Source organism: Mobula hypostoma, chromosome 22 (genome assembly GCF_963921235.1).
Source record: "Mobula hypostoma chromosome 22, sMobHyp1.1, whole genome shotgun sequence".
NCBI lineage: Eukaryota > Metazoa > Chordata > Chondrichthyes > Myliobatiformes > Myliobatidae > Mobula > Mobula hypostoma.
Window position 1 is genome coordinate 35,229,182 of NC_086118.1, and position 27,531 is coordinate 35,256,712.

The 27,531-nt window shown below is 41.7% G+C and overlaps 1 protein-coding gene across 2 annotated transcripts in view; it reads right to left on the reverse strand.

Annotated features, from left to right (window-relative positions):
- ttyh2 (tweety family member 2) overlaps positions 1-27,531 on the reverse strand; it is a 120,992-nt gene that overhangs the window by 74,196 nt on the left and 19,265 nt on the right. For both annotated transcript variants that reach the window (XM_063074446.1, XM_063074445.1), the window contains exon 2: positions 9,990-10,162. In XM_063074446.1, the coding sequence (XP_062930516.1) occupies positions 9,990-10,162 (173 nt within the window). The remainder of the gene's footprint in view (positions 1-9,989; positions 10,163-27,531) is intronic.

Genomic DNA, 27,531 nt, shown 5'->3' on the forward strand with positions numbered 1-27,531 from the left:
CAAGGTGGATACCTGTCATGGTGGTGGCACCAACTGTACAGAGAGGAAACTAGTAAACACAACATCTGGAGAAGGCATGTTGATGGGCTGCTGCCAGTTTCTGAGTCTACTGAAAACCAACACAAACTGAACAATCCAGATCCAGTTGTAGAAATGGGACAGGATTCTGAAACAATGACTGCAGAATCTCCTTTAATATCAAATGACAAGTCAGTCAACCCCCATCACCTGTGCTTTCTGAGGTGCCCCTAATGTCAATGCAGTACCCAAGCCAAGATCCATAAATTTGGTGATGATACAACCATTGTTGGCAGGATCTCAGGTGGAGACGAGAGGGAGTGCAGGAGCGAGATGTACCAGCTCGTTTCTGAGTGGGGTCGCAGCAACAACCTTGCACAAAATGGCAGCAAGACCAAAGAGCTGATTGTGGGCTTCAGGAAGGTTAAGACAAGGGAACGTGAACCAATCCTCACAGAGGAATCAGAAGTGGAGAGAGAGAGCAATTTCAAGTTCCTGGGACTCCGAGGAACTTACCCAGGTGCAGCTATAAAGGCAAGACAGCAACTATATTTCATTAGGAGTTTGAGGAAATTTGGTCTGTCACACAAAGCACTCGAAAACTTCTATAGATGTACAGTGGAGAGCATTCTGACAGGCTGCATCACTGTCTGGTATGGAGGTTGGGGGGTGGGGTCGTGGAGGTCACTGCACAGGATGAAAAGCCTGAAAGAGTTGTAAAATTAGTCAGCTCCATCATAGGTACAAGCTTCCACAGTATCCAAGACATCGTCAAGGAGTGGTGACTCAGAAAGGCCGCATCCATTATTAAGGACCCCCATCACCTAGGACATGCTTTCTTCTCATTGTTACCATCAGGTAGGAGACACAGAAGCCTGAAGGCACACACTCAGCAATTCAGGAACAGCTTCTTACAATCTGCCATCCGATTTCCAAATGGACGTTGAACCCATGAACACTACCTCACCTTCCTAAAAAAAAATATTATTTTTGTTTTTGCGCTATTTTTAATTTAACTATTTAATATACATGTTTAATGTAATTTATTTATTTTTCTATTTTATCATGTATTGCATTGTAATGCTGCTGTTAAGTTAACAAATTTCAGGACATACGCCGGGGATATTAATCCTAATTCTGATTCTGAAGACCTACACATACACCACCAAACAATAAAATGACTTTGGCATTATCCCCAGGTTGCCTACACCCTCACAAACCGGTTGAATCTCTAGGTTAGTGAATAACCCTCAGCACAGGGGACAGAACAATCCCCAGGGTCATGTCTGAGGCAGTCTACCCTCTCTCCCTCGTTTAGAAAAAAAAGCATTTTGTTGTTGGTTGAATTTGATAATTACTCCATTGAATTTTAATAGTTCAGGAGCTGGTCTGTGAATGGGAAGGGGAGAAAATAAGGGGGGGAGGGATATGTTATGTAGTCATGTATATTTTGACCCTTGCAGTTTGCTGTCAAGCTTCCCCATGTGTTACGTGCTAAACGGAATGTGAGGGGGCAATCCGGGTAGATGACTTACAGGCAAAATAAACAGCCGCACGTTTGTTCCCCATCTCTCGAGTGTGTGTTATTCACAGCCACCCAGCTTCCCAGTACCACAAACATAGCAAATACTTGTGCATGTTATTAAACTACAAGGTGTTTGAGAGACCAAATAGCAGTTGCAACTCAGTTACTTTCTTGGATCCATCCCGCATTGACAGGAGCACTCACAAAAGGGACGATAATGTCAAATTAGACAGCACTATTAGAATAGTTTCGACGTTTTCAAGATGCAGGTGTCCCCCGCTTTTCTAACGTTCGCTTTACGAAACCTCACTGTTACGAAAGGCCTACATTAGTACCCTGTTTTCGCTTTCGGGAGGTGTTTTCATGTTACGAAAAAAAGCAGCGCGCGATAAAAAATCAGCGCGCAATAAAAGGCAGCGCGCGCCCCGAGCAGCCGCTCTCCCCCGGATTCGGAACTGCATTCTCGCCAGCATTGCATTAACACGTGCCTGTGAGCAGCCGTTTGCAAGATGAGTTCTGAGGTATTGGAAAAGCCTGAAAGAGCTCGTAAGGGTGTTACACTTAGCGTAAAACTAGACATAATTAAGCGTTTCGATCGTGGTGAATGAAGTAAGGACAAAGTGAGTTTGGTTTGTGGAAGTTGACGAAGATGATGTTGAAGAGGTTTTGGCATCCCATGACCAAGATAGATGAAGAGCTGATGCAATTGGAAGGGGAAAGGATAACAAATCGAAACCGAATTCAGTAGCGAAATGAAGTGAAGCAACTGCGTGAGATTTTCGCTGCAGTGATAAAGTATGACTTTAATTTTGAAAGGGTACGTAGGTTTAGGGGATATTTGCAGGATGGTTTGAGTGCTTACAAAGAACTGTATTATAGAAAAATGCGTGAGGCTCAGCAGTCAAGCAAGCCTTCCACATCAGCCACAGCAGACGACGAACCTCGACCTTCGACATCGAGGCGGGCAGTCATAGGAGAAGATGAGCCGCCTGCTCTAATGGAAACAGACGACGATGAGATGACACCCCAGTGTCCCACCTCCCTAACACCCAGTCCCCGGACAGATACCGATTCGCGGAGAATGCAGCGGTAGCCGGGACGCACCCAGCACATCTTTAAGAAAAAAAGCCGAAATAAACAAGCTAATTAATTAGGTGCTGCCCGACGCGTAAATGTCGGCCCAGATCACAGGCGATGCAGTTGGAAATCGGCACTGATCTGGGCGGACAATTACGTGTCGGGCGGCACCTAATTAATTAGCATGTTTATTTCGGCTTTTTTCTTAACGATGTGCTGTGTGCCTCCCGGCTACCGCTAGGCCCCTGCATGCTTCGCGGCAATGTATCGGTCGGTGGCCTGGAGGGTGGGGGCCACTGCACCACCCAACCTGCGACGACTCAGTCTAACACACCATCATCAGTGTGCTCTGCGCTGTCTTCCCGATTCCGGTAAGTGACACTACACTGTACATACATTATTTCTACTTTATATAGGCTGTGTATTTTTACGTGTTATTTGGTATGATTGGGCAGCTTCATAGCTTAAAGGTTACTGGAGAGAGTATTTTTGCCGAGAGCGCTTGCGCCGTGTTTCTGCCAAGAGCACTTGTGTGAGATTTTCGCTTCGGAGAACAGTGCCGGCAATGATTGTGGAAAAGTATTTCTACTTTATATAGGCTGTGTATTTATCATATCATTCCTGCTTTTACTATATGTTACTGTTATTTTAGGTTTTACGTGTTATTTGGCATGATTTGGTAGGTTATTTTTGGTTCTGCGAACGCTCACAAAATTTTCCCATATTAATAAATGGTAATTGCTTCTTCACTTTACGACATTTTGGCTTACGAACCGTTTCATAGGAACACTCTACCTTCAGATGGCGGGGGAAACCTGTAATGTTATGGCCTTTCATTCCCCATGTAATTTAAAGTTATGCAGAATAAAAAGCAAGTAATCTTTCGAATCAACTAACACTGTATGCTTTCATTTCCAAGTGCAATACCTAAGGATATAATAGTGTGTCAGCTGAACACAGTAAAGCTATGTAAGACCGCAGTAAAATTTCAATTCCTTCCAAATTTCTACAGTATTCGCAACTGTGCCACTTACTGTGTTTGGTGCCCTACAAAAAAAACAAATTTCATCCATGAATGCTCTCTGAAAATCAGAAGGAGCACTATTTTTAAAACAAAGATTTGGATTACTGATTATACCACCCTTTCCCTCAGCAACCTCTAAACCGCTCCCCAACTGTCCATCCCCATTATGATCAAAGTTCAAAGCAAAATTAATATCATAATTTCAGATCTGCCTAACACCTGGCATCTTCACTCCATCCTATCCTGACTGCCCCAGCAAATGCCCAAACAAGCCCCCTTTTCACCAATCGTATCTTATCTGATCAACACTCACCCTTCATCACCTTCACCTGTTCCCTAATCTGTCCTCATTCTTGTCATCTGCTCCTGGATGCAATAGTCTTCATCCATCCAACAACTGTTGCTAATCATCTACGGTACACCAATCCATTACATGGCATCCAGCTATATATGACCTTGCCCTTCCACAAGCAAACCTTGTCACAATCTCCACTCATTGCCGTTGTGGAGATCATAATACTTTGGGTTTCATATACAGCAGAATATTCTGTTAACAGGAGATGGTGATATAGTGGTCAACTGACTTGACTGATAATGGAGAGGTTTGGATTCATTAGCAAAGAAGGCTTCAAAAAAAATGGTAAGGATTAAATCCAAAACCTTCCCACTTATGGTTTAGAAAGTAAGAACTGATATCAACAATTAAAGAAAACTTCAGGAATTTTCAGTAAGGATAATTAGAATCTAATTTTAGCAGAAAATAAACTTAATTATTTTTATATTGGAGCTAAAACCTCACCTGTGTAATATAGAAATTAATTGCTTGTACTCCAAATGGATAAACAAATTAGGAAAGGCTGGAAAAAATGGTTCATTATGAGCAAAATTTTGTTGCTGCCACAGTATCAAATCAAACAAAAGGCAAACCAATTATGCTAAAGTCACAAGATAAAATTAGGTTTAGTTGTACACCATCACAGTATAATCATAAAAATTCCAAATTACATGAAGATTAAATTTATTAATATTCCATAGAGTCAGATGTTATTATTAACCCAGACTTTTTTTTCCAATAAGAATTTGGAGATAATGTACTTTTTGTTCATGAGCAAGTAGTAGTAGTCAACCATTTAATTCAATTTAAAGCAAAATGACAAGGCACTAAAGAAAACCTCGTGCTCATTAAATATTTACTTCAGACTAATCTACTGACTAAAAATACACTTTTAGGCAGGGGAATCATGTTGGACAGTGCTAAACCTGAAAGTTCTGTATCTAAAATGCATCAAAGTGCCACAATATGCAAATAAAGAAGCCAACAGGCGCTATCCAACTTTTAATTAGTTTACAGGTAGGGCAAGACTTACAGATACTTTCATCTCAACATCCCAGGTTAGGGAAGCTGAACGGTTAAAAAGCCTATGTGTGTCTGGCCTCCGTTGGTCATGGTCGACCATGGGTGCTGTGCCTCTGGTAGTCACTGGCTTGCTCAGCAGCGTTGACTGTGGCTATTGAGGCCAATCCTAGAATGGCAGGCTCTGCCACAGTTGCTGCATGTGTAGGGTGTCGTGGAATTGCTGTCCACTGTCCGCTGTGCTCTCCGTTTAGCTCTGCGCTCCTCAAACTGACTCAGGATCACTCTTTCACCTTGCTCTAGTTGTTGTTCAAGAGTACCTCACCATTTGTTGTGGTCATCTGCTGTATCCTCCCAGCACCCTGTGTGGATTTTTAAGGCTTTCATGTCTACCTCTAGTTAATTATCCATGTTTTGAAGTAAATATCAAATAGTCAAATAATATTTAGGTGCAATGCCTCACAGATTATCCTACCTGGCAATACAAAGTGAAATTATATGAAATTCAGGGGACTGACAGGATCCTGTGAATTATATCTCCACCAAACATTGCATGAAGTCAGGAGAGAAGGAATTAATAATCATCTCTAAAATCACCTAAGTATTTTTCAATGCAGCCCAAACAACTGAGACATTGTGCAGCTCCCAACAAAAAAAAGTTATATTAGGCTTCAAGTCATAAGTGTACTTGGAAATAAAAAGAAAGCTATATGATCTGGAACTGAAATAGTTGCTTTATTAAGTGTTGAAGAATAGACAGATTTTAAATTTTGATGAGATTTATTTGATTGTCAAAGCAAAAATGTGGTTCACTTAAATTCCAAGAATCTACTTGCATGTGTTTTGAATGAACTCCATGGCCCTCCAGAATAAATCATTGCAAAGCTCCATTTTCCTGAGTTTAGAAGAATGAGACCTCCTCTGATTCTTCAAAGCTTTCAAGAATACAGTTGCATTAACTCAGTCCCTCCTCACATGGCAAACACACCATCCCTGGAACCTGTCTAGTGAATCTTTGTTATACTCCCTCAATGGCAAGTATATCCATTCTTAAGGAAGGAAAGCAAAATTACTCATAGTACTCAAGAGCAATGTCACCAAAATACTACACACTTAAGGCATCTTTACTCCTTTAATTTGGAATTCAATTAAGTATGTAGACAGAAGTATAGAAGGCTATGGGCCAAATATCGGCAGATAGGACTAGCTCACTGGATAATACAGTCAGCATGGCTGAGCTGGATCGAAGGGGCCTCTTTCTATGCTGCATAACTCTATACCGTAAGCCCATCCAATCACCACTGAATATGTTCGCTGGCTCTCACTGACTTGAGTAAAACACACTCAAGTGAACCTTAACACCAACAAATTTCTCACCAAGTAATAACACAATGCTTTCCTTTTATATATATCAAAGCAAACAGCCTCACATATTTTCAGATTATATTCTACCATTCTCTTACCCACTCACACAGCTTGACTATGTCTCCCTAAGCATCTTTGCACTCTCGTCTGGATTCTTAATTATCAGCAAAGTTGGAAATATTATATTTGACCTAATTGTTAATATAGACCACATGTGGGTGAGAGGCTGGCTAGCTTTACTGTTCAAAGCGAATGGAATATGCCTGTCTACAAGTCAGTGAAGGCCAGCATAGAAATTCAGTGGTAATTGGACTGAAAAAGGAAATACTTTGGCTCTGTTTAATTCCAGGAATATACTAAATTCATTTTGGAATGAACGTCACAGCCCCCTGGGGTAGAGGGTTCCAAAGCTTCACCTCCTTTGAAACTTAAAAGAATGAGACCAGCTCTGTGGCTATAAGCTGTGCATCTTGTGGCAAGTGAATCAGCTCGTAACACTCAAAACTCTTCCATTATCATCCTACTGGCATGATAGGATACTTTCCAATTGAATGCAGCTCCAGCAACTCCCATGCTCAATTCCATCTCAGACAATGAAGCTCTTTTGATTAGAAGCACGAGGGATTCTGCAGATGCTAGAAATCCAAAGCAACATCTGATGGGTTTTGGCACAAAACGTTGACTGTTTATTCCTCCATACATGCTGCCTGACCTGTTGAGTTCCTCCAGCATTGTGTGTGTGTCATTTGATTCAAATTAGATCATCTTATTTACAACTATTTATATTCTCCACCACTGTGAACAGGAGTTGCACTCTCTACCATCTGCAAAATGCACTGCAGTTTTGCACCTAAGCTACTCAAACAGTACCTCCCAAGTTCACAATTTCTACTGTCAAGGACAAGAACAGCAGACTGGGAACACCACCACTTACAGGGTCCCCTCCAAATTGATATCACCACTCCCAAATCCTGTGACTCACTACTCAACAGCATTGATGGAGCACCTCCAACAAAGGCAATGAAGCTGCTCAAGGATGCGGTTCAGTACCATCTCCGCAAGGGCAATAAATGCTGGCTGTCCCAGAAGTTCACAGATCCAAAATACAAGCAAAATATTGACAAACTCACACAGTGCACCACTGTGAGAAAGAATACCTATAACTGAACATCTAACAAGAGCCATTCACTAAAATTGACAACATAAACTTTTAGAACAAATGGGATGCATCATCCTTTATAACAGGCTACTAATTATGGCGGTCAATGTCAGCATACTGGAAGAAATTGGCTAAACCATCAACCATTAGGCTCTTAAACCAGAGGGGATAATTTCATTCACCCCAACACTGAACTCTTCTCAAACCTATGGATTCACTTTCAAGGACACTTCATCTCATATTCTTGATATTTATTATGATTTTTTCTTTGTTTCTTTGTATTTTCTGTGAATGACCTCAAGAAAATTAATCTAAAGATTATATATAGTGACATACATGTACTTTGATAATAAATTTCCTTCAAACTTTGAAATTTAAACTTTAAAAGGCCTGAAAAGCATTGAAAAAAGTACTACAAATGTTATGTATGAAATAGGAATGGTTGGTCTTCTGGTCCCTTCAGCTTGTTCTGTTGATGAACAAGATCAAGGCTGAGCTTTTATTAGCCTCAAGACCACTTTTCTGCCCATTTCCCAAAACCTTGCTACTCTGTCGACCAAAATTCTGTCTTCCTCAGTCTTGAATCCATCCAGCAAATAAATCTCAACAGCTCTGTTGCCTGGAATTTAAAGATTATTTTTTGGAGGGGGGAATCCTTTCCAGCATTTGATATGAGCAGATTGTTGATCTCAGCCAAATAGTAAAGGATGTTATAAGTTGCCTCAATTTTTTTGGGATAGACAACTGGTGCGATAAAAGGACTTCAGCCTGGGTTCTCACTTCTGATCAAGATCTGATGACTTCTACTGGGTACTGTGCATGCTGGATGTTGATAGCAGCAGAAAAATAAATTATCATTATGCTATTCACCACAGAAAGACCCACTATGCTTCAGAAGTCTGCATGCATATCCTAATGACCAACACTGATTACAATTAATAATAGCAACTTACTTGCTGACTGTAGAGATTAGTTTGATCGATACCAAAGGTAAAACCTAGAATCCAGAGTACACTCACCTTCAGAGAGTCAAAGTTTGAATAAACATTGACAAACCTGAACCACTGATTTCAACATAACTGAGTTTGCCTTTACTCACAAACACTCAGTGACCACTTTATTAGGTACACCTGTACATCTGCTCGTTAATGCACACATCTAATCAGCCAATCATGTGCCAGCAACTCAATGCATAAAAGCATGCAGATGTGGTCAAGAAGTTCAATTGTTGTTCAGACCAAACACCAGAATGGGGAAGAAATGTGATCTAAGTGACTTTGACCATGGAATCATGGATGGTGCCAGATGGGGTGGTTTGAGTATCTCAGAAATTGCTGATCCCCTGGGGGTTTTTATGCACAGTTTCTAGGGTTTACAGAGAATGGTGTGAGAAACAAATAAAACATTCAGTGAGCAGCAGTTCTGCAGCAAAAACAGTTTGTTAATGAGGGAAGTCAGAGGAGAATGGCCAGATTGGTTCAAGGTGACAATAGCTCAAATAATGATGCATTATAACTGTGGCGTTCAGAAGAGCACCTCTAAATGTACAACGTGCTGAACCCTGACGTGGATGACCTACAGCAGCAGGAGACCACACCAGGTTCTACCAGATATTTGGCGGGAGGAGAAGATGGCGGCGCGACACAGCTCACAGCAGCCACTACAGTGGTGATGTCTGTTATTTGTCAAGTAAGGTGCCGTGCAAAATCCTGATTTGATGGAGACGAACGTGAGAGCACGGAGGAAAATCTGGTGAAACTTCTGAAATGCCTGCTTCACTGCTGCTGCTACTGTGTGGTCCAGGATCTCCGAAGGAAAAGGCCCTGAGTCCTCGGCTTTGCTTGTTGCTTGGCAGAGGATGGTGCTCAGAGAGGCTGTATCGGAGGGGCTGGTCGGAGGCTGAAGTTTTCGGACAGACTCAGAGTCGGCTGCGGTCAGGTGCTTCCATTGCATTGGCAAGTTGTTGGTGCTTGTAGGTTCATGGCAGGGAAAGTTTCTCCCTTCTACCACCTGCGTAAGATGATGAGTCGATCGAGACTTTTTTTTACTGTGCCCATTGTCTGCTCTTTATCAAATTATGGTATTGCTTTGCACTGTTGTAACTATATGTTATAATTATATGGTTTTGTCAGTTTTAGTCTTGGTTTGTCCTGTTTTTCTTGTGATACCATTCTGGAGGAACATTGTATCATTTTTTAATGCATGCATTTCTGAATGACAATAAACGAGGACTCAGTGTCCTCATAATCTAATCTAATACCAAATAAAGTGGCAACTGAGTGGTCATCCATTAAAAAAATATATCAATGCCAAATGCTGAGTTCAATGTCATTCAAATGAAAAAGATTAATCACAGCAAAATCTGGAGTTGGATTTCAATAGACTGCTAAAGGAGGAAACTGCACCTTGCACAATGGCAGACAGGACAACATTGACAAATTCTTTCAAGTATCATATCCCCACTTACCAGCAGGTAAGACCAGCAGCCACAGCTGTCCATGTGACACAGCAGGAATGTAGCTTCTTGGTTTCTTCGTCGTCAGCTGGCTTGCAGCAGCAGATGCATAACAAGTAAATCAGAATGAAAATCAAATTGAGGCCCAAGCAGACAGCAGCTATTATTGCCAAAAAGATCAATGCCTGGGGGAAACAAGAAAAAGAAACTTCTTAATAAGTTGCTCAAGATTTGCACACAACTTTGAGGAATTTGAGGAAGGACATTATTGCTATTGAGGGAGTGCAGCGTAGGTTCACGAGGTTAATTCCCGGGATGGCGGGACTGTCATATGTCGAAAGATTGGCGAGACTGGCCTTGTATACTCTGGAATTTAGAAGGCTGAGAGGGGATCTTATTGAAACATGTAAGATTATTAAGGGATAGGACATGCTGCAGGCAGGAAGCATGTTCCCGCTGATGGGTGAGTCCAGAACCAGAGGCCACAGTTTAAGAATTAGGGGTAGGCCATTTAGAACGGAGTTGAGGAAAATCTTTTTCACTCAGAGAGTGGTGGATATATGGAATGCTCTGCCCCAGAAGGCTGTGGAGGCCAAGTCTCTGGATGCTTTCAAAAAAGAGATGGATAGAGCTCTTAAAGATAGCGGAATCAAAGTTTATAGGGATAGGGCAGGAACTGGAAACTGATAGTGGATGATCAGCCATGATCACAGCGAATGGCAGTGCTGGCTCGAAGGGCCAAATGGCCTACTCCTGCACCTATTGTCTATTGTTTAACTTGAATCACACTCGAAATATTACTTGTGTATTTAATTGACAAACATAATGGTTGAGATGACAACACAAACTAACAGGACAGACTATGGTCGATCATAGAGCCCACGGACATTGCACCAATACGCTTATTTATTCTACTTGTGATGGGTGCTGTGAACCAACTGGGAAGTCTTATTGCATACCCGGGTTTAGTGTCTTGATTTTTCAAAAGTAGCAGTGATCATCAGATTATAAAGAATCTGGGAACATTATCAATTGAGAAGATTCACTGAAGCAGTATTTTGAAAAAGTGAGAGAATGTCAAGGGCAATCATGAAAAACATGTCTCATGGAGGACACCTTGAGTTTCATCCTAAATAATTCAGATTTAAAATCACAACCAATTTTACCTACCAATTTATTCTCCCTCAACGTGTTTTTATACAATCTTTGCACCTGTATGATAATGTAAATCTCAAAACTGCTTAATACTTTTAAACAACTACCACTGTTGGTCAAGATATTCTCCCTGACACCAAATTGATATCCGTCAAAAACCTGAGAAAATCAGCAAATGCTGGAAATCCCAAGTAACACACAGACACACAATGCTGGAGGAACTCAGCAAGCCAGGCAACATCTAAAGGTTCATTTTATTATCAAGGTATGTATGTAGAATACAACTCTGAGATTCGTCTTCTTCAAATAGCCACAAAATACAGAAAACCATGGAAGTCATTGAGGATCCCCCTCTCGCATTGAAAAGAAAAACAAACTCGCAAACCCCGAAGCCCACAACCTCTCCCCCGCACGAAGACTAGCAGATGGCCCAGCCGGATACAGCAGCTAAAACATCAAACCCCTAAGCCCCAAGCTCCTCCCACACAAAAAAAATCAGCGACAATGACATCAAACACCCAACCCCTCCCTCACCCAAAAAAGTAACATAACAAAAGTAACCCCTCACTTACACCTCTTCCATTTGGTGCACGTTGGCCCTCACCCCCATCCTCCCACTGCCACACCAGGGATATGGTTCCTCTTGTCCTCACCTACCACCCCACTAGCCTCTGCATTCAGCACTTAATTCTCTGAAACTTCCACCATCTCCAATGAGATCCCACCACCAAGCACATTTTTCCCTCCTTTCCCCCCCCCACCCCCGCCACTTTCCACAGGCATCATTCGGTATAGAAACATAGAAACATAGAAAATAGGTGCAGGAGTAGGCCATTCGGCCCTTCGAGCCTGCACCGCCATTTATTATGATCATGGCTGATCATCCAACTCAGAACCCAGCCTTCCCTCCATACCCCCTGACCCCTGTAGCCACAAGGGCCATATCTAACTTCCTTTTAAACATAGCTAATGAACTGGCCTCAACAGTATGCAACCTCCTAGTCCACTCAACCTCCCTATTGATCTCCCTCGTGGTAATTATCCTTGCAAGCAGAACAAATGCCACACCTGCCCCTACTCCTCCTCCCTCACTACCGTTCTGGGCCCCAAACAGTCCATCCTGGTGAGGTAACACTTCACCTGAGAGCCTGTTGGGGTCATCTACTGTATCCGGTGCTCTCTGTGTAGCCTCCTGCATATCAGTGAGACCCGACGTAAATTGGCAGATCGCTTCACCAAGCATCCATGCTCCGTCTGCCAGAAAAAGCAGGATCTCCCGGTGGTCACCCATTTCAATTCTACTTTCCTTTCCTATTCCCACGTCAGTCCATGGCCTCCTCTACTGCCATGATGAGGCCACACTCAGGTTGGAGGAGTAACATCTTACATTCCATCTGGGTAACCTCCAACCTGATGGCATGAACATTGATTTCTTTTAACTTCCAGTAATTGGGCTCCCCTTCACTGTTCCCCTTTCCTGTTTCCCTCTCTCACCTTATCTCCTTAGCTGCCCATCACTTCCCTCTGGTGCTCCTCCTCCTCCCCTTTCTTCCATGGTCTTATAGACATAGACATACTTTATTGATCCCAAGCTGTCCTCTCCTATCAGATTCCCCCTTCTCCAGCCCTTTATCTCTTTCACCAACCAACTTCCCAGTTCCTTAATTCAACCCCTCCCCCACCTACCACCTTGAACTTCTTCCTCCCCTCCCCCCTACCTACTTACTCTGACTTCTCCTTCTTTCCAGTCCTGATGAAGGGTCTCGGCCCAAAACGTCCACTGTTTACCCTTCTCCATAGATGCTGCCTGGCCTGCTGAGTTCCCCCAGCATTTTGTTTGTGTTGTTTTTGTTACCCATCACAACAGAAAGAGTTTTAGCCTAGAGTTTTTTCACTGACCTGCTCAGGATAAATGTTCCATAACTCTACTTCTATAAACGACAGCTTTGCAAATCACTTAGAAAACTACAGTCTGAAGGTGCACACTGTTACAAAGCTACGTGCTGCTCCTAAGTGCAGCATTTAGTTTACCTAAAATAAGTGAACTGGAAATCACTGTAATGCTAAGCTGATTTCTGAGCAATTGTAAAATATTCAAAACAATTCAACTAATAATCCTTGCTTGACCTGGTAAGCTGATTGCTCTCCACAAGCTGAAAGCTTTGAATTGTGCTAAATGAAGGTTTAATTTTTTACATGCCCCTTAAATATTGAGAAACTTAAAAATAAATCACTTCCTGTCAGATGGTCCTGCACTACTTGGAACCATGAGTGTCTCTCTTCCTCTGCATGTGGCTGCCAGATCCGTCCCTAGATGCTGCTTTGTTTTAATGGAAGGAAGTGAGGAAGAGGTTTATAAGGGAGTGCAGATGGTGAGGTGGTAAGGAGAGAGACAGAGAGAAACCATAACACATAGGAGCAGAATTAGGCCATTCAGCCCATCGAGTCTGCTTCGCCATCCCAGATCCCATTCAACCCCATACTCCTGCCTTCTCGCCATATCCTTTGATGCCTTGTCCAATCAGGAAGCAATCAACTTCCGCCTTAAGTATACTCATGGACTCGGCGTCTACTGCAGTCTCTGACAGAATATTCCACAGATTCACTACTCTCTGGCTAATTAAAAAAATCCTCCTTACCTCTGTTCCAAAAGGTCAACTTTGAGGCTGTGCCCCCTGGTTTTGGATACCCTCACTATAGGAAATATCCTCTCCACATCCATCCTATCCAGTCCTTCCAACATTCAGCAGGTTTCCAGGAGATCCTCACACATTCTTCTAAATTCCAGTGAGTACAGGCCCAAACCTGCCAAACGCTCCTCATATGTTAAACCCTTCACTCCTGAAATCATCCTAGTGAATCTCCTCTGGGCTCTCTGCAATGACAACACAGCCTTTCTGAGATATGGGACCCAAAACTGTTGACAATACTCCAAGTGTGGCCTGACTATTGTCTTATAAAGACTCAGCATTATCTCCCTGCCTTTATATTCTACTTTCCTAGAAATAAATGCCAACATTGCATTTGCCTTCTTTACCACAGACTCAACCTGTAAATTAACCTTCCGGGAGGCTTGCACGAGGACTCCCAAGTCCCTCTGCACCTCTGATATTTGAATTTTGTCCCCATTCAGACAATAATCTACATTATTGTTCCTTTTACCAAAATGCATCATACATTTCCCAACACTGTATTCCATCTGCCACTTTTTTGCCCATTCTTCCAATCCTGCTGCAATCGCATTGCTTCCTCAGCACTACCTACCCCTCCACCTATCTTCATCCACAAACTTTGCTACAAAGCCATCAATTCCCTTATCTAAATCATTGATAAACAATGTGAAAAGTACTGGTCCCTGAGGAACAACACTAGTTCACTGGCAGCCAACCAGAAAAGACCCCCCCACCCCCTTATTCCCACTCGCTGCCTCCTACCTGTCAGCCATTCATCTATCCATGCCGGTATCTTTCCTGTAACGCCATAGGATTTTATCTTGTTAGGCAGCCTCATACCTTATCAAATTCTTCTAAAAATCCAAGTAAATACATCTAGCTTTTGGCCCCTTATCTCAGAAAGGATATGCTGAAACTGGAGAGGGTTCAAAGGAGGTTCATGAAAATGATTCCCAGGTTATACAGCTTGTCATATGAAGAACATTTGATGGCTCTGAGCCTATCTTCCCTGGAATTCTGAAGAATGAGGGGTGACCTAATTGAAACCTATCGAATGGTGAAAGGTCTTGATAGAAAGGATGTGGAGATGGAGAGGATGTGCCCTATGGTGGGAGAGTCTAACACCAAAGGGGACAGCTTCAGAACAGAGGGGCGTCCTTTTAGAATGGAGATGAGGAGGAATTTCTTTAGCTAGAGAGTGGTGCTTCTATGGAATTTGGTGCCACAAGCAACTGAGGGGGCCAAGTCTTCACGTATATTTAAGGCAGAGGTGATAGATCTTTGATTGCTCAGGGCATGAAGGGATACGGTCTGGGGCGGAGCAGAGTGGAGGGAAGACAGGGGAGTGGGGCTGGGCGGAAAAATGGATCGGCTGTGATGAAATGGCAGAGAAGACTCGATAGGCAAAATGGCCTAAGCTAGCTCCTATATCTTATGGTCTCAAACCAAGAGAATGACTTTGCTTTACAAGAAGGTAGTTAGGCAAATAATCAAACAATACATGTATTTTTTGCATGCTGACTACTCTATCAAAATTAAATTAACATCAGGGGATATAGAAAAAGTCCACTGAAAAAATGGCAGATTGCTCATTCATCAGGACTCAGTATTTGTGCTACTTAACTTTAATCTGCTCACACAAGTAGCTTACAGCTACCTTTGCTTTATCTTTCCCATCTTCACCCACACATTGATCCACCTCTGTTACAGAGTAAGTTACACTTGCACCTTGCGAAGTATACACTTGCTTAGTATTTCGTCTTCCAGGGCTGGACAGCTTCTCCAATGACTTTGACAGGACAATACTAATTTAAGTCAAAGAATTGAAATAAAGGGCAATGTTCATAAATTATTTATTCATATGTGCAATTCCTCTCTGGTACAGTCAAAAATAGATTTATAAGTTTATTATAACGAATACAACACTTCATCACTTTTACAGCTTATTACTATAATGAGAACTAAAACTGAACACAATACTCCAACTGTGGACTAAGCAGAGTTTTATAGAGCTACAACATTATGGCTCTTGAACTCAATCACCAACCAAGGAAGGCCAACCCCATTACACTATATGCCTTCTTAACCACTGTAACAAGATGTGTGATAACTTTGAGGGATCTATGAACTTGCAGCCCAAGATCCATCTGTTCCTTCACAGAGAACCCTACCATTAACTTCGTACTCTGCCTTCAAGTCTGGCCTTCCAAAGTGAATCAATTCACACTTTTCCCAACTGAACTCCATCTGCTTGTCAGCCCAGCTCTACATGCTATCAATGCTCCACAGTAACCTACAACAACCTTCTACACTATCTACAGCACCACCAACCTTCATGTCATCTGCAAACTTACTAGCCCACACTTTCAATTCCTCATTACAGTCATTTATAAAAATCACAAGGAGCAGGGTCCCAGAACAGATCACTGTGAAACATCACTGGTCACCAACATCCAGGCAGAATACACTCCACCGTCTTCAACCCTCTGCCTTCCGTGGGCTAGCAAATTCAGAACCTATGTAGCCAACCTTACTAAAATCTGTGTACACCACATACACTACTCCACCTTCATCATTGTGTAACTTCCTTGAAAAAAAATCAAATTGAGGCATGACCTTCCCCTCACAAAGTTGTGTTGACTGCCATGCTTCTCTTAATGCTCATAAATCCTTGAACAAAGGGGTACAGTATTTGTCATCCTTCAATCCTCTGGTACTTCCCCATGGTCAGTGACGATGCAAAGATCATCATCGGTGCCCCAACAATCCATTCACTCACTTTCCATAATACCCTAGAGTACATCTCCTCCAGTACTGGGGTCCTGTCTATCGAATGTTTTTCAAAAGCTCCAACACTGCGTCTTTCCCAACCTCAAAATGCTCCAGCACATTAACCTGTTCTAATGCTGACATCATATTCGTCAAAGTCCCTCTTACTGGTGAACACAGACGCAATTATTCAGGACCTTCCCTACCTCCTCAGATTCCAAGAGCATTCCCACCTTAAACCCCAATTGGTCCTACCTTCAACTCTAGTCAACCTCCTGTTCTTCATGTTTGTGTAGAATGCCTTGGGGTTTTCCTTAATTTTACTTACCAAGCCCTCCACATTTCCCCTGCCAGCTTTCAAAGTTCCTTCTTAAGCTTCTTCCTGGCTACCTCACAACTCTGAAGAGCCCTGTTTGATTTTTGCATCCTATACCTTAAGCATGCTTTCTCCTTCCTCTTAACTAGATGTTCCTTATCTCTTGTCAACAATGATTTCTTCACCTTTCCCTCCTTATCCTGTCTCATATCGAAACTGACATCAGATTGCACCTTTCAAGTCAATGGAGGCAGAATAAAGTGATGACCTCACTTCAGCCAACACATGTAGAAAGTGCATTGCTTCAACTGAGGCCAGATGCAACTATGTTAAAGATTACTAAAACAGCATAAGAATCTTAGTTTAAAAAATTAATATCATATCTCATTTCCATCCAGTTAGTCTAGTTCAATCTTTTCACTGTGTCCGGTTGGGGTTCAACCAGAACTACTCAGGCCCAGATCTCATTACAAACTTGATCCAAACATGCCCAAAAATAGAATTCGAAACTTGCGACAGTCCTTTGTATTACAGCAAAATTGACCAAGTCAGGTAATAAGTCTTCAAAGCTTAAGGCAATGGCAATCAATATGAACACTCTACAGTAGCTGGAGTCACAACTTGCATAAAGGAACATGGTTGCACTTATTAGAAGATAATCATCTCAGACCAAAGTATTATAGCAGGAATATTTCAGGTCAATGTCTGACTCAATCCATTTTCAATAGCCATTCCTATATCATACAACTCTTCCCAAAGCCATGGATTTTATTGCTTAGATGGGGAAGTACAAAGCAGTGCTTTCACTTGTCAAGTTCCTCTCCACATCCGACTTAGACGTAGCAGCAATAAACCACAAAGCAAAGACAAGATCCTGGAGATTCTACTGTTTTTAAATATTTACTTTTCAAATTAGTTAAGCCTTCTAATTAATTAAATCAAACAGCATGCCCAATTAGCAAAAAAAATCAATTGGGCCTCTGACAGTATAGGAGCAGAATTAGGCCATTTGGCCCATTGAGTCTGCTCCACCATTCAATCATGGCTGATCCCTTTTTCCCCTCTCCTCAGCCCCACTCCTGGCATTCTCCCCATAACCTTTGATGCCAAGTGCAATCAAGAATCTACCAAGCTCTGCCTTAAATACAACCATCAACCTGGCCTCCACAGCTGCCCTTGGTAATAAATTCCACAAATTCACCATTCTCTGGCTAAAGAAATTTTTCCGCATCTCTGTTTTAAATAGATGCCCCTCGATACTGAGGCTGTGCCCTCTTGTCCTAGACTCCCCCAGCATCTTTTCCACTTCTGCTCTGTCCTGGCCTTTCAACATGCTGCTCTTTGGTGGCTGCATTAAACACTGAAGAGGATTTGTATCAAAATTCATCTCAACAATGCTGCCTCTTATGTCCCCCACCAAAACATTTTAAGTACTCGTGTTTAATAAGCAATACATAATTGTAATGGGAAAGCAGAGACACAAAGATAGCAGAAGGAATATTTGGGTTTTTGTTGCAGTATAACAACTCATTTTGTGATCTGCAAAATATGTAACACTAATAGAAAAGTTTAAAGTAAAGCAGCATGTGACAATAATTTACAGCATCACAGATGTAAGGGATGGCCTGCAATATCGGTAAATACAAACCATTTCCAGCCACCAACTTGACAGGAAGTTAAAAATCTAATGTTAGCTTTTTTCAATACCTCTTGAAATTGATTTTGGTTCTTGTTTAAGAGATATAAAAAGAACAGACCACATCCCTTTTACCTTCTCCATCTACATTTCTCCTACACCCAGCCCCCAAATCCATTTGTCAAATTGAAATGCAGCCAGCCATTTATACCACAACACATTTGTAACCTGTTAAGATGCGCACCATTTTTCAACTTGACTGCCAAATACCTCATTAAGAACATGTGCACAGGAAGTTAGATTCCTTGAGAGTCACAGCATTTCAGAAAATATCACAAGGCCAAGATAGAGTGGATGTGGAGAGGATGTTTCCATTAATGAGGGAAGTCTAGGACCAGAGGGCACAGCCTCAGAAGGACATCTCCTTAGAATAGATATTAGAAGGAATTTCATCAGCCAAGAGTGTGATAAATCTGTGGAATTTGTTGCCACATATGGCTGTGGAGGCCGAGTCATTGGGTATATTTAGAGTGGAGGTTGATAGGTTCTTGATTAGTAAGGGCATCCAAGATCATGAGGAGTGGGATAAAAAAAAAATCAGCCATGATCGAATGGCAGAGCAGACTTGGTGGGTTGAATGGAATAAATCTGCTCCTATGTCATATGGTCTTATTTCCCCAGAAGAAACAGAGCAATAAAATCTTACCACATAATGAATTACCGAAACTTTCAGTTGAAGTATCAAATACTTTGCTTAAGTACTATTGCCAATTGATATCAATCAATTTGCAGCTGGTATTTCAGTTTACTCCAAGTTAAAAGGAGAAACTTTGACAAGGATTGGCAAACTACAGGTGTAAATGAGTTCTCCTGATAAAAAATGTAGCAGTTCAAAAATTGAACAGTCCTTTCAAAGAGCCAGCACATATAGGTGGATTAAGTGGTCTCTTCAATGTTACATCATTACATTAAATATATATTCTGATCCTCAATGGAAACTTATTATTTCAAAATCTTATTTCCTTTATTTGAAAACTCCAGGTACTGTATCACAGACGTCAAAGATCACTCCAGAGTTATGACATTATGGATAGCAGAATTATGGATTAACTAAAATGAGAAACAGTTTTCAGGAAATAAAACCTGTACACAATTAACTTCCAACTGATACTGGCTGCATCACGGCCTGGTATGGAAACACCAATGCCCCAGATGGAAAGTCCTGTAAAAAGCGGTGGATATGGCCCAGTCCAACACTGGTAAAACCCTCCCCATTATTGAGCACATCTGTACGAAACCCTGCACGGGAAAGTAGCATCCATCATTAGGGATCCTCACCACCCAGGCCATGGACTCTTCTTGTTGCTACCGGCAGGAAGGTGGAACAGGTGCCTCAGGACCCACATCACCAGGTTTAGGAACAGTTCATACCCCTCAACCATCGGGCTCTTGAATCAGAGAGGTTAACTTCATTCAACCCAACGCTAAACTGTTCCCACAACACAAGGTCTCACTCTCAAGGCCTCTTCATCTCATGTTCTTTATTTATTGCTTTTTTTTTGTTTTGTACATTATTTGAACAGTTTGTTGTCTTTTGTACATTGGTTGTTTGGTTATCCTACAGGGTGCAGTCTTTCATTAACTATTGTGTTTCTTGGATTTACTGTGCATGCCCCCCAGAAAATGAATCTCAGGGTTGTATATGGTGACAAATAAGCACTTTGACAATAAGTGTACTTTAAATTTTGTGTAGTCCCATTGAAACTACACAGGGAAAGACTGCTGATGGATATTCCTGTTATTATTAGATTGTTAAAGGTGTATCCCTGCCACTTAAAGGACAGTTCACACACAAAATACTGGAGGGGCTGAGCGGGCCAGGCAGCATCAATGGAAAAAAGGAAACAAACGGCCCAAAACAGCTGCTGGATTCTTTTTCATAGATGCTGCCTGGCCTGCTGAGTTCCTCCAGCATATTGTGTGTGTTGCTTGGATTTCCAGCATCTTTAGCCACAGAGTGGTGAATCTGTGGAATTTGTTGCCAAGTCCTTAATGTACATTTAAGGCAGAGCTTGATAGATTGATTGGTGAGGGCATGAAGGGATACAGAGAGAAGGCAGGAGACTGGGGCTGAGAGGAAAATTGGATCCGCCTTGCTGAAATGGTGGAGCAGACTCGATGGGCTAAATGGCCTAATTCTTCTTCTATATCTTATGGCGTTATGATCTGCAGATTTCCTTGATTTATAAGTCACAGTTCAGACTGTTTTTTCTTAACCTGGTTAGTTATATACTCATGGAGCCATCCCTCAACGCTGTAACAAAAGGGGTATATTTTGGGTGTCTGCCCCTTGGAGTGGACACCTGTACTGTATATTCAACAAGGTTCTGCAAATTGGACTATGCTGCCTTTGTAATAATCAGGAAACCATTTTCTGTATTAACACATTGTAAAAGACATATCTCTGTTAGTTGTACACAGTTCAGTATGTTTATTTTGTTATTTTAATATTTTGTTTGTATATTCAGGGACCATCTCTCATTGTGGGTGTCTGGAATTTGCACTCAGGCCAACACCAGTATTTGAGTGTTCAAAGAGATTTTGGGATGATCTCCCACTGTAACTGTGTTATTCTGCAATAGTTGCCTATGTATATTCAAAATGTCAGAGTAGTAATTATGGCCATTGAAACATCAGTTAATCATTTATTAATGTCTGTATGTTGACTGCCTCTGTGGACAGAGGAGAAATTGATCTTCCAGAATTGCTCTGTAGAATTAAGACCTCTTACATCTCTCAGCTGTAGCCTCTGTGTAATGCAGGTGAGCAGTCACAACAGCCATCATCATCTCTCAAACATGTCCAAGTATCTCTGTCTTTATCAGTCACTCATGGAGAATCTCTCTCTCTTCTCAGCTAACTCACAAATTCCCTAATACCCTTCCCTTTTCACCAGACACCCATTGCGGACCTTCCAAAATAGATTCACTCAGGCTTATAATCCCAATTGTTCCAAACAGACTTGAGGAAGGATCTCGGCCTGAAACGTCAACTGTTTGCTTTCCTCAATAGATGGCACCTGACCTGTTGAGTTTCTCTGTGTGTTGTTCAAATATTCCACTGTTTGGCACATGCTACTGTTCCCAGTGTTGTGACTGAGCAATACAGAAGCTGAAAATGAGAGATATAAAAGCCTTTATTCAATACAGCACACCTTTTGGAGGGAAACTAGTTCTTCTCACCATAAGACATCGGAACAGCATTATGCCATTCAGCCCATCAAGTCTGCTCCGCCATTGCTTCATGGCTGATCCCTGATCCCACTCAACCCCATCCAGTTTACACAAGTTTTTGAACACAAAGATCATAATAGACAATTAACTAAAGTTTTAATGGCTAGCATTTTGAATGCATACAGGCACTTTACAGAATTACATATTTATAAAGGATGAGGATGAGGATGATGATGATGATGACAATGTCCACTCAGGCCTGAGAGGCCAGCGTCGGGCATTTTCATGCCTTACAAGGCACAGAATGAGAGACATTTCGCAGTACAATATGTTTCTTTTATTTTACGAGGTCGAGCTGTGAGGTCAACACTCAAACCGGCACGGGTGAAAGCGAACTCGGGAACGGCCTGACTGGATTCGAACCCGGGAACCTCCGTTCCAGAGTCCGGCGTTGATGTCACTGCGCCACCAGCCCACCGCGTTAAAAGGAAGAACATCACAACTAGCAGAACTCCTTTCAAATACCAGTATCTGGTCCAAAAGCTTCTTAGCATAAACTCCAGATATCCAAAACATACTTCTTTTGTTATTACAACACACACAAAATGCTGAGGAAAGGCAGCAGGTCCGGCAGCATCTATGGAAATGAATAAACAGTTGACTCTTCAAGCAGAGACCCTTCATCAGGACTCGGCCCAAAATGTCGACTGTTTATTCGCTTTCATAGATGCTGCCCGACCTGCTGAGCTCCTCCAGCATTTTGTGTGAGTGGTACTGCTCTGGATTTCCAGCATCTGCAGAATCTCTTGTGTTTATGACTTGTTTTTTGCTGTTGTTGAGGGATGGCCCAGTAAACATTCAACCAGCCAGAATAACAAAACAGACCTCTCCTGAACTGCACATTAAATGGCAGGAGTACTCCTTTAACAATGTGCTAAAGACGAACACATTGAACTGGTTCCTCTTCCTTCCCTTTCTCCCACGGTCCACCCTCCTATCAGATTCCTCCTTCTCCAGCCCTGTGCTTTTTCCACCTATCACCTCCCAGCTTCTTACTTCATCCCCCTGAAACCACACCCCCAATCTGGCTTCACCTATCACCTTCTAGCTTGTACTCCTTCCCGTCCCCCCCAACTTATTCCGGCATCTTCCCCCTTCCTTGCCAGTCCTAATGAAGGGTCTCAACTCAAAACTTCAACAGTTCATTCTTTTCCAAAATGGTGCCTGACCCGCTGAATTCCTGCAGCATTTTGTGTGTATTAAACATGGAACATAGAAACTTACAGCACATTACAGGCCCTTCGGCGCACAATGTTGTGCCGACCGTGTAACCTACTCTAGAAACTGCCTAGATTCATTCTAGAAAAGGATCAGCACATCAGTGCAGCTATTAGAGCTGCTGCCCCACCACTCCAGTGACCCAGGTTCAATCCTGACCCCCAGTGCTTTCTGTGTGGAGTTCGCATGTTCTTCGTGGGACCTTGGTTAAGTTTCCTTTACATGCACTGGTTTCTTCCCACATCAAAAGGAGGGAGCAGGAGGGTTAACTGACCACTGTAAGTCGCCCCTTGAGTGTGCACGTAAGCAGAAGAATCAGTAAGGAGCTGATGAGAACGTGAAAAAGGGCTAGGCAGGATCAGTATAAAAATGGGTGTTTGAAGGTGAGCATAGTATTGGAAAGCTGAAGTGCCTGTTTCCGTGCAGTATCTCCATGAAAACAGGCAACTGCAGTGTGTAGATTTCAAGGTTATTGAAAACAGCAGATATCTTGGTAGCTCAAACTGTTCACACTAATAACACATTTCCCATTCAAAACAAAGCCATTCAATTACTCTGCAAAGTTACTTCCGCACAACTTCCCAAGAGGCCCTTTTAAATGTAATAAGTGGTTCTGCAAGTACAGCAATACAAGTATTTATGAGCATATTTGAAACCAGTCATCGTAATGATGACACACTGTCCTGCAATGTGTTTACTGATGACACAACTAATCAGGTATTGTCTACCAAATCCATGGCAGAAACTTGGAATGATATTAAAGAGAAAAAAAAATGCTGGCACAGAAAGATACAAAACCAGAGGCTTACTGGGATTTAGTGTTCATTCTACCTTACTGGCTGTTTTGGGTGTGTGTGAGCATTCTACCTTACTGGCTGTTTTGGGTGTGTGTGAACATTCTACCTTACTGGCTGGTTTGACTGTGTGTGAGTATTCTCACTTACTGGCTGCTTTGAGTGCTTGCAGACAGCCGAGAATTGCACCATCAGTTTGCGGGATACATCACTTGGAGTTGTGCTACATCTTTTCGTTTGCCTGACTGTTTGTTTGATTTTGCTGTCTTGAATGTGCCGTGTGTGCCCTGTGCTGTGATGTGTTGTGTATGTTTTGCACCTTGGCCCCAGTGGAACACTCTTTCACTCAGCTGTATTCATGTACGGTTGAGCAATATATAAAACTTGAACTGAACTGAGTGCTGAGGCTTTTCTCATTCAGTCCTCAGCAACTAGAAAATAAAACCCACATGAATTGGAGTAGTAGGCAACAAGTCTGGGCAATGTGTCATCCCTGACACAGAAAGATAGTTTTGCAATATTAACTCTTGCACCACCCAGAACATGAAAATATAAAAACTGCAGATGCTGAAAGTCTGAAATTAACACTAAAAGTACCAACAGAAAAAGAAAAAAAAGTTAATAATAATGACAATAATAAGTACTCTATTGATCCCAAATTGAAAAAATGTTTCAGAAAGAAGATCTTTAATTAGAATTTGTCCAGCGTAGTTCCAGGAAAAAAATGGAATTGTGAATTATTTTATCTACCCTTTGCATCAAAAACAGTTAAACAGATATCACCATTTCAAACATAGCTTTTTTTAAGACTCATGACTTAGCTGTCCTTTTTAAAGTTACTAATCTACTAAAGAAAGCCAAATATTATGAATTATTTTCATAACAGCTCATAGTTCACCCTGTAAACTTTTGTTCTCCCGTTCTGGAGTTCCCTAGCCCAAGGACACATCTATCCCCCTTACCACCATGAATAAACCACATTCAGACCAATTAACAGATAACTCTGTTCACAAAGGGATAAATGACCTTTATATGATCTATCCTCCCCTCCACTCCACCAAAGCTAATGGAGAATAAAAACACTCGATTTGATTCAACCGTTAACAATGCATTCACAATGATCACTGCTAATCTGGATGAAAATTACCCACTAAGTATTTTTAAAGACTTCCTTTATCTATGTTAATTTCAGCTCAATTGGAACTCTGGCAGCCATTAATACTGATAACATTAAAATGGCTGAGCATCCAACTGCATTAAATAGTTGTTAAAACGTGGGAAAAAAACATTTCAGTACTTTTTGAAGAACTAAAAGAAAACTACAACTACGAGATTAAAAATATATTCTATTTAATGACTTCTTGAAAATTGTTATAATTTGAACTATTTATCTGAAGAAATTACAATCCACACATAGAAGAAAATATTTAGGGGGCCAGAGAGATTGCAAAACAGTAATTTTACTTCTCATTCATTCTCAGATCAGGATTTTCTTTCCCACTATTCCCCATCCCATTTGCCTCCAAGAAAGTAGTGAGCCATTACCCTGAATTGCTTAATCTCCTGCATTAAGTGGTCGAACGGTGTTGTTGCACATGCAGTTCCAGAATTTGAATCCATTAACAAAATGGGCGGTGGGCTAGAGGTATATCTCTACTAAAGGAGGTACAAGAAGCTCCTCCTCCCTGCTAGCCTGCATTAGCCACCCCCCCCCCAGTCAGAGTCACGTGAAGCCATGGGAGCAGGTGGTGGATGGTCGTAAGAGCAGCTGGTGCACATCACAAATCCTGGTTTTGTGACCAGTGGCGCCAGCCAGACAATCTCTGAGGAGTAATGATAATGGCGTGGGTCACCCGTCTTGTAAAGATACTGCCCAGAAGACAGCAATAGTGAACCACTTCTGTCAAAAATTTTGCTGAGGACAATGGATAGACCACGATCACTCATGTCATATGACACAACATATAACAACGAGGATAAACAAACAAAAATTGGTGATACATTTCCAAATCAGGAACTTGTACTTGTAAAATTTATTGTCAAATTGGGTATATGTCACTACTTGTAAAATTTATTGTCAAATTGGGTATATGTCACCAAATACTATCTTAAGATTTATTTTCTTGCAGGTAACTTGGCAGGGAAAGCATAGAAGGTGGTGTTCTTCTATCCCTGCATGGCGGTAGGGGTGATGGACACGAGTTGCTGCCAGGGAAGCATTTACAAGAAACTTCAAGACATTTTGTAGCCAGGACCAATTATTTAACTATTTAACTATTTATGGTTCTATTACTAGTTATTATTTATGGCGCAACTGTAACGAAAACCAATTTCCCCCGGGATTAATAAAGTATAACTATGACTATAGCTAGATAGAAAGAAATTTGTTCTCTGAAATCTTATTATTGGGCATTAAAACATTTTGTACATTTCAAAGTGAGAGCTTCAGACAAGAGGGAAATCAAGTTCTATTCACTGGGTCATATATATTATGATACTTTACATCACAATGAATATCATTGTCAGTTTCATGTTCCACTGACAGCAAACGCTGGAGTCTCATCATTACAAAGTGCAAAATCCATTAGCCCATCAACATGTCACAAAAACAATGGACTTAATTTACATTCCAATACCAGACATCCCACCTCTCCTGGAAGTTCCGGGAGTCTCCCGCATATGAATAGTGGCTCCCTGATGCCCGCAAATTACATACAATATCACAGAAACCAATTTTTTGAGAGCAAGCGAGCGAGAGAAAACAAGAGAGAGCATGAGAGCGACCACGAGAGAGAGAGAGCGCGAGAGAGAAAGCAAGTGAGAGCAAGTGAGCGAGAGAAAGCAAGCGAGAGCACGAGAGAGCATGCAAGCGACCATGAAAGAGAGAGAGCGCAAGAGAGAGAGAGAGAGCGCGCCATGGCAGAGTGTTCCAAATAAAAAGAAAACATAGAACGTACATCACCCCAGACTACACTAAACTGTACCCCTGCCTAATAGGGGTCAAAAATAATGACAGTGTTGCTCGCTGCACTGTTTGCAACAGTGATTTTTCTATTGCCCATGGTGGGTTAAGACTGTAAAAGACATGTTGAGGTGAGCTTAACAGGTGTCATTCGTTTATTAGCATAGCTAACGTTATTTAAACTAGCTGGCTAGCTGCTAAGGAGCTACTCTGTTGCAGACATCCCACCTCTCCTGGAAGTTCTGGGAGTCTACCGCAAATTGGTGGTGCTACCTCCCTGAAATGAGTTTTTGCAGGGTGGGATGTCTGCAATACTCCCTGCTATGATGTACTGAGGATTTGAGCTTTGTAACATTACAGAGGGTCTGCTGATTTCTTGCAAAATTCAGAAATCCAAAATTGCAAAATTCAGAAATCCAGTTAATTGCTTATTTGTACGATCAAGAGTAAATTGGAAATTATTTTACTATTTAATTATCACAGATATAGTGGCCCTTTCAGCTTAACATGCTGCACCAATCAGCAACCTAATACTCGCTGAATCACAGGATAATATACAATGACCAATTAACCTACTTGTAAAGTTCTGTAACTGCAAAACACTAAACTAATTGCAAGTAAGACACGGGTTTCTGAAAATACAGGTGTAACTTGTCTTTAAGCGAGGCGCATACATAGCACATGGTAGCATGATGACGTATGCAATTAACATATTTCTAAATATAACCCATAATTATTT